Here is a 21,967-nt window from a genome sequence, read left to right on the forward strand (position 1 = left end):
AGCACAAGTACGGCAACCGAGGAGGGTCACGACTAAACCTTTTCATTTACCATACAATTATTTGTTTTTGCATTTAAAATTTGATTTCAATTACCATTTTCATGAGATTTTGACTTAAATTAAAATTTTAACTTGTATTTGCATTTAAAAGTTCATTTGCATTGGGATTTTGACTTGTATTTGCATTTAAAAGTTTATTTGCATTTAACATTTTACTTGCATTAGATTTTGACTTGTATTTGCATTTAAACTTAATTTACATTTAGATTTTGACTTGTATTTGCATTTAAAACTTAATTTACATTTAGATTTTGACTTGTATTTGCATTTAAAAGTTCATTTGCATTTAACATTTTACTTGCATTAGGATTTTGACTTGTATTTGCATTTAAAACTTAATTTACATTTAGATTTTGACTTGTATTTGCATTTAAAAGTTCATTTGCATTGGGATTTTGACTTGTATTTGCATTTAAAAGTTCATTTGCATTGGGATTTTGACTTGTATTTGCATTTAAAAATTCATCTGCATTAAGATTTTTACTTGTATTTGCATTTTGAAAAAGTTCATTTGCATTTTGAATTGCATTTGTATTTTAACTTTCACATGCACTTGCATTGAGATTTTGACCTGCATTGAGATTTTGACTTGCATTTGCGTTTGAATTTTCATTTGTTGCACTTTCACCCCTGACCCCTAACCTATACAGTTCGACCAATCGGCGAGTTCCATTTTGAAGATTGGTAAAACGTGTTCGTGTTGTGTATGTAAACCACTGTTCTGGATTAGGTATAGGTGAGTTAACACAATTTTGTTGTCGCGAGAGTACAAATACGAGTGCACGCCATTTGAGGCTGAATCGATTATTTATTTTTATAACGAGACGATCTATGTAATAACAGTTGATGAAGCCAGAAACCAATGTACATGGTTGCCGTTCTGTAGCTCTTGCTTTCACTTGTCGTTTCTTGTGTTTCCGTGTTTTTTTCTCTTGTTTTATTTGTTATTGTTGCGGTAGTTATTTTGTCCATTCCATCGTTGCGTGATTGACAGATCGTGTATGTCGGGATTCATCTGGTGTGGCAATAATCCCACGACGTTCAAAACTATAATTTACCCTGCCGGCGATAACAAAATGAACTGAAAATGACATTCAAGTCTGCTTCGTGTTCAATCTCAGAACAGTCACTCTACTAGGGTGACTGTGATCTCAGAAACCCAGATCTGCAACTTATTATTTGAATAAGTATTATATAAGGCTGGGTATGTTGGTCAACACGTCAACAGCCGGTAAACGGCCCCGACGAAGACATTGTAGGCCAATAATATTACTATAAAGTAAACCGCCACTCCGATGTTAAATGGGCGTAATTGGTGCGAAATTTTATCTTTACCGTTGAAAAACTGTGATTTGTACTATTTATTTACTATTTCCTGTGTTCAATAGTTTACAATTCATATATTCATATTTACAATTCATATATAGCGCCCTCATTTGGCAAGCTTAGAAATGCAGCAATACTATAGATGTACGAGTGTGGATGTACACAAAATGATAATTTATGTGTTGTCATATAATGATTAACTGATATAGATATAGAGTATTTCACGCTTGTGCCAACATTTGTTTAAATTTCAATACAATGATACATACAATGTATATTTATTATTATAATTAATTTTGTGTAGGCAAAAAATTTAAGGAAACCCACAATAACTCATGAATTGGGCATTTACAATATCATACCAATCATGGTCATTGTATTCCATCCCAAAATAATATGTTGCCTTTGTTACAGCTCTGTCTGTTCTTTCAAACGTGTTGATTCTATATAAGTAAATCTGCAAATATTGTTTATTAACCTTGACCTACAAATCACTCTCAATATTATGCTCAGAATGATGAATTAATACACAATATGTTAAGGGGTTTTGGATGTTATCATGAATATAAACATTTTTTTTATGTTATCTAATGTCTTTTATTGAGTCTAGTACTGTATATTTTATTTTAAGTTTTGGGAAATATTCCAACATGCAACTTCAACTAGATTAATTTTGTTTTGCTTCATAGTATTATGGATTTGGACCATGAGGGTATCCCTCGTGGTGGGTGTGGATGTGGCTGCAATCAGTACAGAAAAAGTGCCGCATCTAATAGATGTAGAACTTGCGAATGTGTGGCGAGAGATCATGTAAGTTCATGAATATATCTTTACAAAAGTATATTACACTTCAGGTTTTTGTCCTTTGTAATTTCAAAGACACTTTATTTGGCTATCGATAATTATGTGGTGCAATATGTCTGTTCGTATTTATTAGTGTGCTGGGTCATGTAAAAAATGCCGATGCAAAGCCTATGAAAATAATGTGGCCATTCCAACAGAGTGTGTTGTTTGTGGCCATGGAGTTAATCACCATACACCAGGGAAAAAAATCGGTGAGTTTCCCAGTTCTTTTTGTAAGCTGCAAAATATTATTTTTCAAAGTTTTTTAAAATAAAAAAAAAATATCTTTCACAAAAAAGATATGCATCATACAAATGACCAAGGTTTAACATTCTCACTCAAACTGCTGCTCTTCAAATACATACCCGGCATTGCATGTATTTGGGAGCTTTGGTTTGAATATTATAAGCATTAAACATAATACTAATTGTATAATTTTACCTAAAAGACAGTAATAGTAAAAATGTTTATTTTTTGTACAGTATCTTCTGGTGCTACATCTACAACTACATCTGCAGGAATGATGGATGGTGAGTATTTATGCATATTAATTAATTAATTTTCAACTTTCACACTGATATCTCAAGTACTAATCATCACATTTCAATGAAACTTTGTACATGGATGCTGTAGGACAATAGACAAACCTGATTAATCTGTACATATTAATTATCTAATTTGCATAATTAACCAATTCTAAGCTATCACACTGATATCTAAAGTACTAATTATTCCATTTCAATGAAACGTAGTACAAAGATACTCTAGGACAATGTACAAACCTGATTAGTTTGGGGTTAAAATCTGTTCATATTAATTCCCTAATTAGCATAATCATTCATAATTTATCCACTGATATCTAAAGAGCCATTCATTAGATTTTGATGAAACTTGGTACATAGATGATCTGGACTAATGCACAGATTTGATCAGTTTTGGGTACAAATCCATGCATATAATTAACCTAATTTGCATAATCATTAGTCAATTTTCGGCTTTTCCACTGATATCTCAGATACTGATCATCACATCTCAATGAAACTTGGTACATAGATACATAGAACAATGCACAGACAGATATGTGAAATAATAATTACGTAATTTGCATAATTAATCAGCTTTTGATATTTCAGGTACTATTACATCATTACACTTCAATGAAACTTGGTACATAGATGCCCTAGAACAATCCAAAGACCTGTGTGCATATTTATCAACTAATTTGCATAATTAGTTAATTTTTGGCTTTTACACTAATATCACATGTACTAATTAATTCCATTTCAATGGAATTTGGTACATTGATGCTCCAGAACAATGCACAGACCCGTTCAGTTTTGAGTTAGAATCAGATAATATTAATTACCTAATTTGCATAATAAATCATAAGTTTTGGTTCTAACCACATTTCAATGAAACTTTGTACATAGATGGTCTGTGACAGTACTTATTAGTCCCCGTTCGGACGCAGTCCGAAAACGGGGACTTATGTTTTGCCCTGTGTGCGTCCGTGCGTCCGTGCGTCCGTGCGTCCGTGATCACCTGTATCTCGAACATGCATGGACCGATTAAGTTCAAACTTCACTCATACATCACACATTATATGGGACATATGCACATGCATTTTTTTCATGATCCGATTAACAATAGCCGAATAGCGGCCATTTTAAGGCCGAAAATGCATCAAAATCGCACATTTTCACCATTCCGGACCCGGATCTCAGTTATGCATGGACGGATTTTGTTCAAATTTGGTACATACATTAAACATAATAGGACCTTGATGCACGTCATTTTTTTTTTTGGATCGGGTTCGAAATGGCTGACTGGCGGCCATTTTGTTTTAAAGAATTCAGTTCTGGATCCGTATCTGAGACATGCTTGGATTGATCGAGTTCAAACTTCACACACACAAGGTACATCATGTCACAAATATGTATGTGCATTTGTTTCATGATCTCATTAACGATAGCCAAATGGCGGCCACTTTAAGGCCGAAAATGCATTGAAATCGCACATTTTCACCATTCCGGACCCGGATCTCAGTTATGCATGGACGGATTTCATTCAAATTTGGTACATACATTAAACATAATAGGACCTTGATGCACGTCATTTTTTTTTTCGGATCAAGTTCGAAATAGCCGACTGGCGGCCATTTTGTTTTAAAGAATTCAGTTCTGGATCCGTATCTGAGACATGTCTGGATTGATCAAGTTCAAACTTCACACACACAAGGTACATCATGTCACAAATATGTATGTGCATTTGTTTCATGATCTCATTAACGATAGCCAAATGGGGGCCGCTTTAAGGCCGAAAATGCATTGAAATCGCACATTTTCACCATTCCGGACCCAGATCTCAGTTATGCATGGACAAATTTCATTCAAATTTGGTACATACATTAAACATAATAGGACCTTGATGCACGTCATTTTTTTTTCGCATCAAGTTCGAAATAGCCGACTGGCGGCCATTTTGTTTTAAAGAATTCAGTTCTGGATCCGTATCCGAGACATGTCTGGATTGATCAAGTTCAAACTTCACACACACAAGGTACATCATGTCACAAATATGTATGTGCATTTGTTTCATGATCTCATTAACGATAGCCAAATGGGGGCCGCTTTAAGGCCGAAAATGCATTGAAATCGCACATTTTTACCATTCCGGACCCGTATCTCAGTTATGCATGGATGGATTTTGTTCAAATTTGGTACATACATTAAACATAATAGGACCTTGATGCACGTCTTTTTTTTTCGGATCAAGTTCGAAATGGCCGACTGGCGGCCATTTTGTTAAAGAATTCAGTTCTGGATCCGTATCCAAGACATGTCTGGATTGATCAAGTTCAAACTTCACACACACATGGTACATCATGTCACAAATAGATATGTGCATTTGTTTCATGATCTGCTTAACAATAGCGGAATGATGGCCATTTTAAGGCCGAAAATGCATCAAAATCACGTATTTTCACAATTCCAGAACCGGATCTCAGTCATGCATGGATGGATTTTGTTCAGATTTAGCACAATGTGTTGTACATATGCAGGTGCATTTCGGTCATGATCTGCTTTGAATGTATATGTCACTCAAATATGAACGGAACGGGGACGTGTCATTGACAATGACTTGTCTTAATTCATGAATCTTGGTACATATTTACTCTAACACAATGTGATGATCAAATTAGTTTTAGGTTTATATAAATCTATAATATTTACCTAATTTACTTTTCAGCTTTCCACTAATTTAGTTAGGATTAATCATCACATTATAATGAAACTTTGTACATGTGTACCTTGAAACAATATACAGACCTAAATCTAAGCATAATAATTGCTTAATTTGTATAATAATTCATTTGGTCCGTTGAAGTAATCCATGATTTGTTTAATGTTGATAAACATGCATATTGATTATCTATTATTAGCCTATTTCTTATATCTAAAAAAACAGATTTACCAAATTGAATTCATTGCAGAGGTGCTCTGGAACTAATTAAACTAAAAACCATGGATGAACAATCAAATGTATTTTCTGTATGTATTATAAATTTTGATAATTAATGTGAATCACATTTTTTTCATGCTATGCATTTCAAATAGCAATTTCAAATTGGTTGCCAAGCTTCTTGTTTGAAAAGCAAATCTTAAATTTTGAATTAATTTTAATGTATCTCCAATACTCTCAGCACACCGGAGTTCTTTCTAAGCTTTCTTTAATTATTATTCTAGAAACATGGGGAGATATTGCAAATAAGCAAAAAAATATTCGGGCCAAAAACTTAGCCAAACGAAGACCATGTCAGCGAGAACTTGTGAAATGTCCAAAGGTAATTAGTAATTATAAGCACTAATGTGTCCAGAAACATCTGATGTAGTAGATTTAGTAACTGTTTTAGCTCAACTAGATGTTGGCTGTTGTGGAACAAAATTCTTCATAAGGCCAGACTTTTATTATCCCATATTTCGCGAACCCGCCGAATGAACAGGAGCCGAAAATGAAATAAAAATAAAATTTTATTTCAGTGTAATTTTTACCGCTCGCCGCTTAACAAATCCAAGTTGCATTTGCGTGGGAGTATCATGATCAAAGTACCGAAGTCTCGCGCAGATGAGAAACAAGGTTATACATGGAATAACATTTTATTTCATTTCTTCTCTCCGATCAATGATCTCATTTACAATTCTTTGAGAATCACACAAATCTAATGAAAAAAAAGAATTAATTTTTTTTTTTTTTCGCCCTCCTCAAAAAAATTGCCTCATAAAAACTTGAGAAACAAGGAATAAAAAAAGTCTGGCCTAAATGACTATTTAAAACAACTATTTGAGATGCTTTCATATTTGGTGTGTCTTCCTTTAGATTTTTGGTAAACCAACAGTTTTGGCAGAAAAAAAAGACATATATGTAAGATGCTTCAGTGGTCAAATTAGTTTATATGTTAATGATCTGGCATAGATAAAACTTTCAGTTAATGTTAAGCAATAGTATTTAAATACAAACTGTAGATTTTTTCAGTCATCCAATATATAGGAAGCTAGTTTTGATTTGCCTACAGTCAAAGTCATACTTGGATGTACATGACTGTTGACAGTTTAAACCACCAATGACAATATATACTAGTACCTTATTTTCTTTTGTTTTAGACTCTGACAATCACAAAGTTGATGTTCGATGGGTCAAAGTACCGCAAATGCCCAGGTTTGAAGGTCTTGGTAAGTTTAATTATTTTATTTTTTTGGTCGATTTATATTTTTTGTGCACTATATTATTACCATTAGTTTCATGTGAGAAAGAAGTAGTTCACACATATCAACAATTAATTTTTTTTACTATGTTTATTTTCAGTTTAGTCACTGGTCACTTCAACATACAGTGTAACTCTAATTTTATTCACTTAATCACTGGAATTTAATAGGCCCTGTACTGGAAAATATACTTAAACTTTTTATCAGGCAGTGTCACCATACATTTAAGATTTTTATTTTGTGATATTTTTGTCCCTGTCAGGTGCAAATCAGGAAGGTGTGTTTTGGTGTCCATCTGTTTGTTCAGAACAGATTCAAAATGTTGTTTTTAAGACATGCTATTTCTGAGTGTATATATGGGCCAATCACATTTAAACATCATTCATACATCTCACAGTATGCACTTTTGTTCTATGATGGGTGAACACTAGCAGTTTATAATGTTGAAAATTTATTGATCAATCATACTGGAACTGTATGGACAAATTTAATTCAAATTTGGTACATTTGGTATATAATGCATGTGAATTTGTTTCACAAATCTGATTTTAAATGACTAAATCATTGCAAATTTGTTAATGAATATTATTCGCAGGCTTGCTTTAACTTATTGTGGTTGTGTATACATACATTGTGTTACACATATTCATGTTCTGATTCAAAATGTCTGGCTTGTATCTGTTTTGTAAAAATGCACCAGGTTCAAGGTTTTTTTGGAACTATAGATTTTAAACTTTTATTAATGCTAGCAGTCAGACCTCATTCACTATTTCATTCATTCAGTCTGTCATATTGTTTATTTAAAATGTTTTTATTTTTATGCTATATATGCTATATATAACAGGCACTAATATTCATGTTCTGTTTATAGGTCCCATTCAATCAGCCATTAACAGTAGAAAATGTAAAATCAAGCTGCTGTGATTACTTTCATATTCCTCAAATTACCGGTACCTCATGTAAAATTATGGGTGGGGTCTTAGGACCAGAATTCACTGAAGATTATCAAATACAGGGGAAAACTTGTTTTCATTTTTATAAGGTAATATAATGTTTTACATGAACAAAAACCACTCCAAGAAGGTATTTTCTGAGGGAAATAATTTTGATGGTCATTCATGTATTTAAACCTACATCATACATTTGTCAATTGCAAGGTGTTCATTGCCTTTTTTTGATGACCCTAAAATAACAAAATTTCATATTGAGAAGCTAACCTTTTACTTTTGAGTAACATTCATGTTATTCAATTTCAGGAATCAAAAGATGTAGATGAAGATGAAGATGACGATGATGATGATTTATAGAGGATCTCCAATGAGTGACCGTGTAATATCGGATTTATTAAACGAGTGTAGTAATTTTCATATGTTCCGAGCCTTTGGCGAGGAACATATGAAAATTACTACACGAGTTTAATAAATCCGATATTACACGGTCACGAATTTGAGATCCTATTTATCACATGTATTCTTTTTTGTTGTAATTCAAAGCCAAATGTTTCCACTCAGGCTGTCGTCGGCAGCCGAAATCGACAACGCAAACACTGGGCGCATTGATTCGGTCGAACAAGTAAAAGTGAAGAGTCATTGAAGAGACAAAAGCGATCAAAAAGAACTTTAATAAAGGTCCAAACACCAAACTAGTTAGAATACAAATAAACAAATTACATTATTTTTAACTTAAACACTTAAAGCGAAAAACGAAAGCAGTAAAAACTATTAAATACATCAAAAAGCTGTAGGAACTACAAGTATTTATCGGGGGTTTCCCCGTCACTCCATGACGTCATTGACATGGTCCACGAGATCAAACATGGAAGTCAACGCTGCGTCGATTGAAAGTTATTATTTAGTTCTCATCTGATGACTGAGAGGAATCAAACACATATATCCGACGTCTTTTCGGTGGAATTGTTGAACTATCATTGTTGGCAATGTTGTAATGTACGTGTACATTAAATACTCCGCCGGAAATGGGGCCTCCAAATATCGGTGTGGATTGTGAACTCAAGGTCGAGGCATGATGGCTGATATTGGTTGATGTCAACTGGGACGCGATGTTACGTTGTGGTTGAGGTTGCATAACAGAAGGTATTGATGTTTGGCACGGGTTTGATGTGCTATAGTTAGGGGTGGCTCTTTGATTATTCAAAATGCCAGAAATTTCTCTGTGTTGGTTTTCTGATATAGTGCTGTAGGCATTGACGGACTGAATGTTACGATGACCGGAGATCTGCATTATTTGTGTGAGTCGGTGGTATATTTTGGTCACTTAATTTCTGGATGAGATGCTTTCTGGCACTATGATTTGTGAGGCGTTTGTTTGGGGGTAAATTTGCTGCAGTTGCCATATTTTTCATCAGGGAACCTATTTTATTAATTCCGATAGGCTGGTGACGGAACCACTGCTCACCCGGTCTGGGCAGTCCGCGAGAATGCGTGGCGATGTAGTATGGGTCGTCACTATTTGTGTAACTAGCTGGTCGTAAACTGAGGTATTTTTTGAAAATAGCAACTGGACATCTTCTGGGATTCGCAGGGACGTCCCACATCTTTGGCTTCACTTTTCTGGTATCCCTTGGATTATCTCCAGTCCGAGTTTTAGTTTGCCGTTCAGAGAACTCAAGATATTCACGACCGCTACTATCAGTACATAGGCTCACATCTCCCCAACACATGTTACGGTGCTCGGTATTACCCCTCAGACCAAAATGTACTGTGTTATAAAACCACATGGTATTTATTATGGCTTCAGGACTGTGGGACCCAAACTGTCCCGATTCCCACAGAATTTCGATTTCCTCATCTGTAGCCGCCTCAGCTGTTCGCGGTAGGTTGCCCTTACCATCTTTCTTTAATTTCTTCTGTTTTGCTTTTATTGTTTCCCGCACCTCATTAAACTCAATACTACTGATCAGTGAATACATGTATTTGTGTCGTTTCAGGTGACGTTCAAAGCTAGAAAGCATAGATCTTAAGGAAGTAGGCTCGTAGTCATCACCGCTTGGTTTACGGACACTGATAAAGAATTTGCATAGAATTGTTTCCAGTTCTTTTGGAGGGATTTCGTGGATTTCTCTAGCTTCTTTTATTTCTGGTGTCTTCAAAAATTGGCCCAGTAATCTCATATCATATAGAGTTTTCTTGGCTGTGTTTTTGTTTTGTTGACTTTCGATTGTTCTTCTGACATCGTCATCGGTGACTGGCACAAATCTACATGGTCGTGAAGGCCCAGCCTCGGCGCCGTCGCTGTCAGTGGTCTGTGCTGTCGCTTCACCCAAGGAAGCATTTTCTGTGACGAAAAGAAATGTTACATTTGTTATTATAAATATAAAAATAAATTCATGTTGTGGAATCATTTTATTTAGTACTCGCAGTATTGTGATGTATTTTTACCCAATGCATTATGCGATCATACAATACGCCGAGTGATCATGATCTCAGTTTATCAGTTCTGACGAAAGAAAAAAACGTAAACGTACCTTCACTTGGTCTTTCTTGCTCATCATTCATAAATTCTGTCACGTCTATATCAAAAGTATTGACTAAGTCGCCCATATGTATCATGATTTTGAACGTTCGATCAGCTGAAGGTTTGTTTACTTTGAGATGCAAATTTGTACGATTGACAGCAGACGAAACATTGTCATGCCCGAACTATTTTCGGGTTGGGAGAATTGAGACTGTGATTAATATCTTTAATATTTTGTTTATTTAACAGCGATAAAATCAGAGATTATATAGCATCTAAAAATCTAATAAGTATAATATGTAATAATTTCTACATAATTTGTCATTAAAATCTGCCTCATCATAAGTGTTGCATAATTCAGTACTAACTTTGCTGATTAGGTCAAAGGTGAAATTAGCTGTATTGGCCAATCACATCACAGACTTAAAGTGTGACGTCACTTTCAAAGTGTGTAATACCAAAAATATCACACGGGTGTTATTACACCGAAAGTGCATGATACATGTGATAAATTAAGGTATTAACTATATAGTTATAAGTAATGTGTGCAGCAATATTCATTTGATTTAAATAATGATATTATTTGGGGCACGTTTGAAAATTTGACTTTTATTCAAGATCAATCATAAAAATCTTTATTGTCTCATTGGATATTAAATCTAATACATTTTTCTTTTTCAACCCACAAGTTCTGAAGTTAATAGCAATAATCCATATGTGGTTGAAAACGGTGAGTATAGCATAAATTCAATGAGTATAGCATAAATGTTCCATGAAACTTGCCTTATTTTGTATGTAATAGCTTTCAAGATAAAATTTCATTTTGATTATTTTTGTTTCCGCTTACAGAACATTCAGCTTCAGCACAGCTGTTACATTTAAGTCAAACTCACGGTAAGAATGTTTTTATTTTGTCCTGATCTTATTATTGTGAATAAAGTACATTGAGGTGAGCAGAACAAATACTATTCAATTTGAAATGCTTTGGGAAGAAAATAACAGGCAATTCTCTTTTATTATTACATTATTCTAAACCAACATTGCATATACATAATACATAATGATGAAGTTTAGATGAATGTGTAAAAGGAATAAGCTAAGTTGTGGTAAATTATTTAGGTGTGAAAAGAAGATCCAACACCAAATCACTGGAAATAGAACAATTATCACGTAAGTTAAATTAAACCATAAAACAAATTAAGCAGAACAGAACAATTGGTGAAGAGGCAACAATCAATGCACAATGCCTCATCTAAATAAAGCATGGAATCACATTGTGGATGGCCTAAACTATTTATAATATTAAGATGTGGTTATTCTTGTCCTGAAAAGTCAGCATTCACTATTTGGTTTTTATGGATTCTGTTTCAGGGCTGTATTTTTGGCATGACTTGACTGATCTCATTCAGAAAATTGGCTCAAGTTTGAATAGCATGTCTTTCATATAAGTGTCTACCATAATAGTCATGAAGACATAATGTTTTGTATTGTATCGGCTGTCATAATAACCACACTAACTTTGCAATACTGCATGAATTGTTTTCTTTCACATATAATGTATCCTTTTCTTTGGCATGTCTGGTGTTTATCTCACCAAAGTACTAATGAACTTGTTGTATTGCAGATGTCAAGAGAGCTGTTCTTAGTGAAGATGTACCAAAGTCATCAAGTAAGCCATAATTTATTTGGATTATAGCCAGTCCAAAGACACTAGCTAGACAATACAGGGACAGGAACAAAACAACTATAAATGTTAGCAGACCATGAAGGATCATGTTTGCTGCTCACATAACAATATGGAGATTTTGTTTTACCATCAATGACCATGCGTGTTTCTGGAATCAGATCATTCTCGGTTATGATTATAGTCAACAATTGTAGTCATTGATGGTCAAAACATGATCGATCATGATCATGGATGTAGACACCCAGATGTTCAGTTATGTAATGATCTTCCACTTGAGCTTGCTCAGAGTAAACCTGAGCACCATCCTGAGCTTTAACTTGAGCTTGGATTATTAAACGAAGTTGGAGCGCAAAATCTGAGCAACTAGAATCAAATCATTGCCATTACACGATACCTCAGATGCTTGCATAAATAGAACAAGGTGCACCAAGAGATATCTATATATATTGCATTATCACTTTGTATGATTTGTAGAAACCCTCTCACTGACGCCTGTTAGCATTGATAATAACTTTGAATTTTGTACAATCCATGAGAAATATTGTCCAACAGAATCCTGAAATCAAATTTAGAAGATTTTTCTGATGTATTATAAACACTGTTGTGTGCATACAATAATGAAAATTCTTGGTATGTTTGATTTGGTGATTCACAACTATTTTCAATGCTTGCTAGCTTCACTGACTACCGTATTTTAATTTAATGAACATTAAAATGTATTGTTTCTATCACAAACCTGTGATTTTAGAGTCCTGTGAATATATGGTATCTCAAATATTACCGGTAATCCCTACTAAAATTAAACTTCCCCTTCAGTATCTAAGTAAGATGTGTTCTGCATTGAATACAAAGTTGGAATGCAACTTAGTGTACCAGTACATTGAAAGACTAATCAAATTGCTATTCTCTGAAAAGCTATTAATGTAGCAACAGGGGAAAACCTGAGTTAAAAATTGATCTGTCATTTATAATAACCTATACATCATCTGAAAGCTTGGGTATAAGTGAATACAGTATGTTTTCCCCTGTTGTTATGTCATCTTTTTCATACTTACTACTCCCATTATATTTTTATGCTCATTATTATGGGTTCAAACCATCAAGATGCAAAAAAAAAAAAATAATTAAGTTATTCATTATGATATTTCATTTTCCATTATATACTGAAAACATTCCTCTCCCATAATGCATTGCACATATGTGCAGTAACATGTTCAGTAGTTTAACAATTTAATTTGGCTCGAACTCAAATTGGTAACGTAATTTACTATTTTATAAGTTTCACATAAATTGTTGTTTTTACTGAGTACCTGCAAACCAATTTCATTTTTTTCTGCATGTTTCACTCACATCCAGATCGGCTTTATGTCATTTTATAAACATTATTGCAGATTTTATTTCATATAGTTGGATTATCAGTTAATATATTTTAGTAATCAATTTTGTTATTGTTTATTATTATAATTATTTGGAGCATGCAGCTGTTAAACAGAAGAAAATTGTTCTAAATTTAAAATTGAATTACTGTTTTGTTATGCAGTAGGGTTAACTCATTTCATGCAGTTTGGCAAAAGCCTGCAATGTACTCCTCTTGAGAAAAACTGTAAGTAAAATGTTGATTTAGAATACTAGTTATTACATTCTTTATCAGGTCATGTAATGAAATATAATTTCTTTTTCATTTACTTTTAATTATTAAGATTTTCCCAATAGCTCAGAGTGAGAAGGCTAGTCTTAACCCTGAGTTCTGTGTTAAACACTGGGAATTATCCCTGATAGCAACCCAATGTTTAGGTGAAAAGGTGTGAAAGCCATGTAAAACATAAATTACCACATATGATGCTGAACAGAATAGAGATTCAGCCCACTGATAAGAAATATGTACAAAGTAGTCTTAAGTGCCCTCCATTTGTCAGCAAGTGTGAACAAGGCTATAGATACATAAAGAGAGACCTATATAGTGATTATTGTTAAATCTGCTACATTTATTATATTATCATTTGCATGCCAGTTCCTAGCATTAATATAGATGGTGGAGAGCATATAGTAGATATAATATAATAAATTTTAACTACTTTATTTTAGTATACAGTTTATTTTCATTGATTTTGCTGAATGTAAAATATAGGAAAAAAGGTATATTCGCTGAATTTTATGAAAATAATTTAGTGAAAATAATGAAAAAAAATTAAAAGCAAACATAAAGCATTTTACAGTATATGGAAGTGTGAATTAACTTGTATGTTTGTTTTTGAATATTTTATCACTAGATTCTACTGGTTCCCTGTATTTAGTGCAAATAACATCTGATGGGATAAAATGGAAGGAAACCTCCTTTCCCATCAAATACAGAGTAACTTCCTTAATTGGAGAAGGGGGAATGAGAAACTGTTATAACTGTGACTTGTTGTCATCAAATGTGTTGGACACAACTCTGGCCTATGTGGTTAAGACTTACAAGGATTCAACAATAAGAACAATGTATGAAATCCACTATAAGCCGCATTTATCAAAATCGAAGAATGAAGCTATCATCTCTATGACTAAAAAGGTAAAGACTTTTTCCTGTATTGCTGGTTTTTAGCTATACTACTAAGTGTAACTTTTTAATAATATAGTGAATTGTAACCATTATTTTCTCAATTAAATTATCATATATCTAGTCATTAACTTTTTTTTGTTATTATTAGGAAAGTTTTTCAGCTCTTAAAATTAATTGGCTGTGGAATGGGATCTAATTTTGATCATATTCTTTTTCATACAGGAAGTGCAATCTCAAATGTCAGCAAGAATGTTGTCTTTAAATTTCAAAGACGTCATCCCAAAAGAGTTTGGAGAAGCGCCAAGGTATTATCAAATGAGATGTGATATACATTCAGTAATTGTATTACAAGTACCATATGCAGTATTATCTTCATGTTGTAAACTTTGTTGTGATTAATTTCCTGAAAATCTTAATGGTTCTAGTGTCAGACTTACCTTTACTGATCAATTTATTTAAAATTTTCATAAACACATCATGCAACATATTCTGGCGTCCACTCAAAGATGTGAAATGTTGTCATTACAAGTTGTGAACATGAATGAAAAGTGATGATAATGTAGATTTTTTTAATGTTATTTACTGAACACATTGTTGTTAATGTTTCTTATCAGAATCATTCCATGTTATATGATACAAGACAACAATAGTCATCATGTGTACGTGTTAGAAGAAAAATTAAAAGGAAAATTTGTTAAGTACATGAATAATGACGGAAGAGTATACAAAGATTTAATTGAGACAGAGCATGGCAAAAAAATATCAGCTTTTTGCCATTTTGTATATCATAAGTACAACCGTAAATTGATGGTGGCTGATCTGCAAGGTTTGTTTTATTTTTAAATTTATTAATGAATCATGATGTGTAGATGATTGTATGTTGCTGAACACTGCTTGACGCCTTTTCAAATCTTGGTAGTATTTTATTGTCCTATATTTCTTTAATAGAACAAATAGTACAGACTGACATGTTAATGTTTTGTTACAGGCGTTGGTCTCTCACTGACTGACATTTCAATGGCAACTTGGGAAGTTGGTGATTTGGAAACACAAGAACTGTAAGCTTATGTTTTGTACCGTCACTATCTCATTATGTATAGTGAAGTTATTAAAATATTTTTGTTTACTTCTTGTTGGGTTCCCAAAAGTTTTAAGGTTAAACACATATTTGATTATTTACATATAGTTATAGTACTTTTTTTTTATATATATTTTCACTCGCAAAATCTACACTAAATTATTATTTTATTATTATTACATAACCAAAATAATATGTGCTAAGCATTAAGTCACAGTACTCTGCTTATACTGTTCATCAGTTATATTACATATTATTATACATCTGTCACCGTAACGCCATAATTTACAGCGTGTTGTAATTTTGCGGTATTTTACAGGGTATTTTCATCCTTCCATATATATGGAAATGTGAATTCCAAATATGGTATGATTGCGCGCGTAAGCGTCCTCTAATAATAAAAACAAACATGGCTGCCACCGGGGTTTGGCTGGACTCGATCCACACAAAGAAGTTAGCAGATTCTGTTTTTGGATTTCTGCATTCCCATGATGTATCTTAGGAAGTAAAAGATGTATAATAATAAGGTTATTTTGAAGATACCTCAAAGTATGCACTCAGACAGTATGCTGTTGCACTGTACTGTCTTCTTGCATACTTTGAGGTATCCTCGTAATAACCTCATATTGTATTTCATAGTTTAGCACTACAATATATAACCTTGTAAATTAACATATTTTGCCTCTCAGAATTATACCTTGCCATTCCATTCACTCATTTCTAGAATATGCAACCACAATAGTTACAATCAAAATAATTGTTAAATTTTTTTATGCTAGGTACTTTGGATGTGACAACATGTCACAACAAGCTTTAAACAATTTTTGCCAGGAGCATACCTGCAACAGCTATTGCAGACTCTTGAAACTGAAAGGTATATTTAGTTCATTTATGTCTTTATAAAAGTGAGTAACAGAAGCTATACATACATGTACACTAGTAATCTGCTAATGTTGACATTGTACATATGTAAATCACCCTAGCTCTGAAAATGCATTATTCTGGTAGTACAGGAAATAAAGATGAGATTATGTTCATCATGGAGGTATAAACAGTTTATACCTCCATGGTTGGATACACTTTCACTATTTATAAGTGACTATCCCTTACAAAAGTTTCCTATAGGATTTTTATAATCTTATAGGATTTTAAAAAATCCTATAGGACTTTTCATGAAATCCTATAGGACATGTATAGTCCTATAGGACTTTATGTAAATTCCTATAGGAATCAACAAGTCCTATAGGACTTTACACTGCCAGTCCTATAGGACTGGTGTGTGAGATCATAAGTCCTATAGGACTATACAATTCCTATAGGACTTTACACTGCCAGTCCTATAGGACTGGTGTGTGAGATCATAAGTCCTATAGGACTATACAATTCCTATAGGACTTTACACTGCCAGTCCTATAGGACAGGCGTGTGAGATCATAAGTCCTATAGGACTATACAATTCCTATAGGACTTTACACTGCCAGTCCTATAGGACTGGTGTGTGAGATCATAAGTCTCATAGGACTATACAATTCCTATAGGACTTTACACTGCCAGTCCTATAGGACAGGCATGTGAGATCATAAGTCTTATAGGACTATACAATTCCTATAAGACTTTACACTGCCAGTCCTATAGGACTGGTGTGTGAGATCATAAGTCTTATAGGACTATACAATTCCTATAGGACTTTACACTGCCAGTCCTATAGGACAGGCGTGTGAGATCATAAGTCTTATAGGACTATACAATTCCTATAGGACTTTACACTGCCAGTCCTATAGGACAGGCATGTGAGATCATAAGTCTTATAGGACTATACAATTCCTATAAGACTTTACACTGCCAGTCCTATAGGACTGGTGTGTGAGATCATAAGTCTTATAGGACTATACAATTCCTATAGGACTTTACACTGCCAGTCCTATAGGACAGGCGTGTGAGATCATAAGTCTTTTAGGACTATACAATTCCTATAGGACTTTACACTGCCAGTCCTATAGGACTGGTGTGTGAGATCATAAGTCTTATAGGACTATACAATTCCTATAGGACTTTACACTGCCAGTCCTATAGGACTGGTGTGTGAGATCATAAGTCTTATAGGACTATACAATTCCTATAGGACTTTACACTGCCAGTCCTATAGGACTGGATATTTCTACATGTAGAGTAAGTTACCTAGATTCATATCACTCCCCTACAAAAATATTGTATACTATCATAAGATGTCAACATTTTTTTCAAATTGAACTTTAGTCAATCTCATTACAATCAGTTGTATTGTACGGCATGTTTTTTATTGCATTTATATTTGTTTTTATCCATCTTGCATCTTCAAAAACTCCCAGTATATTAAGATAAAATTTTACTTAATCAGATTGATATACGTTATTTCTATAGACTTTTAAAAGTGTTGTCAGCACATTTTTAAAAAAATATAAACAAATACTGATGAAAAATCATTTGTAAAAAATTAAAAATATCCATTTTTAGTTTAATTTCCTTTCAACTTTCCAAATGTCTATTTTTATCACACAAAAACAGATAGTCTCTAGTTTTTCACTGAATTGTTAAAACTTCATAAAAAGATTTGAGTAATTTTAGAACAAATAACATAGACATGCACCTCAAATTGTTTTATTTTCACTTGTGATCTATGTTTTTCTTTGCTATGTCCTAAACCTGAGGAGTTGTCACGCAACACGTGTTTGAATTTGATGTAAATAAACAATCTGTTGTATATGCCACTTAGGACTCAAGTTTCAAGGACACGCTTGCGACAACCCCTCCGCTTTAATATGTCGAGCACAAAGAGAACTTTCAAAAATTTAACAGGGACTACCAGTATGTCATTTTCAATGACTTGTTTATTATGTTATATTTCTTGTTTCTCATTTGTGATTAGATTAAAACTATTTGTTACGATTATCTATTTGTATGTTTACAAATTGTCTGCGGTTAGGTCGGTTATTACTACTTTACCTATCTATTTCTACAGACATGGAGCCACTTGTGGATCTTATTGATGAGCAATTAAAAGGTGAAGGTTTGGACTGTGAGTCAAACATTATTGTAAGTACTTCTCATGATTGTATTATGTTTTATTATAATATTTTGATTATGTGTTATAGAGCTGTGTGTTAAGTTATTGCATTCCTGATCACCCCCAACCAGCATTGAGCATTTAATTGGTTCTTCTATGCAGCTCAGTCCCATAATGTACCTGGTAATCAATAAACACTTGTAAAATTGACAGTGATGATTGTATGTTGTACATGTCTTCTTTTTTGAATTTGGGCAAAATGGAATGATTTATTGTTCAGAACTTTTCTCAAATATACTTGCAAATTATTGTGTACCATGTACACCTTTAAAACTTAATGGCACTATTGCCGTAAGGGTTAAATCTTATTACACCTTCAAATGTAAAAGTTGAATGACTAGCATGAGTCACAATTGTTTATAAAGATCAAGAACTGTTTCTTGCAGTTTCCATACCTAGATCAATTTCATGCTCATCATATAAATACCATATGTTAACAATGGTACAGAGGCTAGCATGTTTGTCTCATATCAGAGAGATTGTGGGTTTGTAGCAGTATACAGTTTGCCCTGCTTTCTAAACACATGGTAACATAAACATTTGTCGAAAGTGTAATAACATCAATGTCCAGAAAGAAAATCATAGCATAGGATACAATCTATAATATAAGCTTTCGGTCATTTATATTATTTCATTTGAACTGTGGTTTAAATTTAAAAAAAAAATTGCTATATAGGAATGGCCTCAATTTTTGTATATGATATACCTGCTAAATTGTGATGAATCAAATAGAATGACGGGACTGTTATTTTTAATTCATTCAACATGCTACAAGCAAAATAAAGATAAAGATTCTTATTTATACACATATTATTTTTCAAAGCAGGGTTTCCGAAGTCCAGATAAGATCGTTGATTGAGTTCTCAGTACAGCGGAACAAATCTTTATTACTTGACGCCTGATTTACACTGGTGCCTGGATCTGAAGAACCATTCACAATCATTGAATTTCAACAAAACTATAGTGCTCCACTCCACATATGTGATTAAATTTGTGTTGAAACTATGCATGTTAATTGCCTCATCTGCCAATAAAAGTCAGTGTATAGTTGCTAGGGTATAACCTACAGACATAAGTTTGTGATTGAGGTCTGTGAAGGTTTATTATCAATTTGCATAATAATTACCCGATTTACAGCTTTTGGATACAGTCCAAAACTGTAGAATGGAACGATCAAGTTCAAATTCACACATTAGACATTATATTGGAAAATTGTTCATGCATTTTTGTTGCAATATCTAATCCAAAATGGCTGACCGACAAAGGCTGACCTTTGTAAATGGTTTTACAGAAGTAAACAAATCTCAGCTGACAAACTTATTGTTTATTTCTTTACCATGTTTTTGTTGCCTCTAGTACACTCTGCATTAGAAAGTCTTTGATTTCATTTTCTAAATAACTCTTTAACTGTTCAAAATGTGCATTTTCCAACCTTTGTACCTTTCAAATACAATACTGAGAACCAAATAACTACTAAACACATACCCATATGTTTCTATTATTAGTCCCGTTCGGACGAAGTCTGAAAACGGGGACTTATAATTCGGTCTCCGTCTGTGCGTCCATGCATGTGTCCGTCTGTCCGGAGTCATACTTCAGAATCCTTTGGACCGATTCAGTTCATTCTTTGCATGTGCCTAGTACTTTATGTGGGAAATATGCACATGCAGTGGTTTAGCGATTTGATTCAAAATGGCCGACTGGCAGCCATCTTGTTTTTTGAAAATGATGTATTTTGGACATGCTTTGTCAGTTTTCATTCAAACTTGGTAGATGTTAGAATACATGTCCATGACAATTTCTTTCGCAATTATATCAAAGATGGATGACTGGCAGGCATCTTGTTTTTTTTTTTAAATGTGGTATCTTGGAATGCTTTGTCAGTTTTCATTCAAATTTGGCACATACTTTATACATGTTAGGATACATGTCCATGACAATTTGTTCCAAAATCGGATCAAGGATGGCCGATTGACAGCCATCTGATTTTTTGGCCTTACTACTATATTTCCAAGATTTATGTACCATTTTCATTCGTATTTGGCACATACATCATACATGTCAAATTGTTTCATAATCAGATCAAAGATGGCAGAATAACGACTGTTTTTATTTTTGGCCTTATTACTATATCTCTGTCACCCATGTATCATTTTCATTGATATTTAGCATGTCATAAATGTATACATGTACATGTCAATTCAATTTGATCAAATATGGCTGACTGGCGGCCATCTTGTTTGTTTAAAATGTGACAACTTGGACATGCTTTTACTTGTGATCTATGTTTTTTCTTTGCTATGTCTTAAACCGGAGGGGTCGTTACACAACACATGTTCGAATTTGATGTAAATAAACAATCTGTTGTATACGCCACTAGAAACTCTAGTTTCAAGGACATGCTCGCGACAACCCCTCCACTTTTATATGACAAGCACAAAGAGAACTTTCAAAAATTTAATGGGGACTGTGTAATTTTATTTTAAGTCCAGTTCCTGATATGTTATATATTCTAAAACATTTTACCACATCAAATGTTGGAAATATCGCTGAAATTGTTATGGAATTTGTTTTATATACGAGATACATACTCATAGTATTACATGAATAAAATGACACATTTGTTTAAACAAACTCCATTTTAATGTGTTACATATTCATTGAAATAAATTGTTCATGCAAGTGAATGTGTTTGTTTATTGATCTCAGAAGTACACCTACAAACTGTTGTAATTTGTTATTAAATAGCGTGTCAAACTTGGTTAGAATAAATCCCTTATTTTATTGCTACCTTATTGTGACTTGTGTGGAATACATGTATGTTAACCTGCACTGTTTTTAAGTCTCTGCTGAATGAGTCCAAAACATTGATTTGTTTTCATTTGACCTTCAGCAACATTAATTATATTCTATCAACATCTTTCATTGTTTACAATTAAGAGTATAAAAACTAGACAGGGACTATGTCATTGACAATGACTTGTCGTACACTAAACTGCACCCTTACTAGTCATTGTGTAAACATAACACCAACCAATAGTAGGTAAATTAGCTATAAAGAAATGTGGCATAGTCACAAGATATATTGTTT

The 21,967-nt window shown here is 33.4% G+C and overlaps 3 protein-coding genes across 4 annotated transcripts; 2 read left to right on the forward strand and 1 right to left on the reverse strand.

Annotated features, from left to right (window-relative positions):
* The first annotated feature begins 811 nt into the window (after positions 1-811).
* Positions 812-8,299, forward strand: LOC146725336 (uncharacterized). The gene is made up of 7 exons (XM_085496418.1): positions 812-2,196; positions 2,324-2,441; positions 2,712-2,759; positions 5,976-6,073; positions 6,891-6,959; positions 7,864-8,034; positions 8,249-8,299. Exons 1-7 carry the CDS (start codon positions 2,080-2,082, stop codon positions 8,297-8,299), a joined length of 672 nt encoding a protein of 223 aa, XP_085352544.1. The 5' UTR covers positions 812-2,079.
* Positions 8,300-8,462: 163 nt separating this feature from the next.
* On the reverse strand, positions 8,463-10,955 carry LOC146725337 (uncharacterized protein KIAA1958-like). Its single transcript, XM_085496415.1, has 2 exons — positions 10,477-10,955; positions 8,463-10,286 (listed from the first exon to the last, which is right to left on the reverse strand). Exons 1-2 carry the CDS (start codon positions 10,559-10,561, stop codon positions 9,211-9,213), a joined length of 1,161 nt encoding a protein of 386 aa, XP_085352541.1. The 5' UTR covers positions 10,562-10,955; the 3' UTR covers positions 8,463-9,210.
* On the forward strand, positions 8,758-21,671 carry LOC146725338 (transient receptor potential cation channel subfamily M member 7-like). 2 transcript variants are annotated; one of them, XM_085496417.1, is made up of 12 exons: positions 8,758-9,085; positions 11,156-11,196; positions 11,316-11,360; positions 11,586-11,636; positions 12,091-12,135; positions 14,424-14,704; positions 14,918-15,000; positions 15,310-15,521; positions 15,684-15,753; positions 16,553-16,647; positions 18,772-18,845; positions 19,700-21,671. In XM_085496417.1, the coding sequence occupies exons 6-12, from the start codon at positions 14,534-14,536 to the stop codon at positions 19,733-19,735; spliced, it is 741 nt and encodes a 246-aa protein (XP_085352543.1). In that variant the 5' UTR covers positions 8,758-9,085; positions 11,156-11,196; positions 11,316-11,360; positions 11,586-11,636; positions 12,091-12,135; positions 14,424-14,533; the 3' UTR covers positions 19,736-21,671. The 2 variants fall into 2 exon arrangements, with proteins under 2 accessions (XP_085352543.1, XP_085352542.1); XM_085496416.1 differs by lacking the exons at positions 8,758-9,085; positions 11,156-11,196; positions 11,316-11,360; positions 11,586-11,636; positions 12,091-12,135 and adding an exon at positions 13,696-13,756 and having other exon boundaries at positions 19,703-21,671.
* Positions 21,672-21,967: the final 296 nt, after the last annotated feature.

This window comes from Saccoglossus kowalevskii, unplaced genomic scaffold (genome assembly GCF_978046115.1).
Source record: "Saccoglossus kowalevskii unplaced genomic scaffold, keSacKowa6.1 SCAFFOLD_338, whole genome shotgun sequence".
Lineage (NCBI taxonomy): Eukaryota > Metazoa > Hemichordata > Enteropneusta > Harrimaniidae > Saccoglossus > Saccoglossus kowalevskii.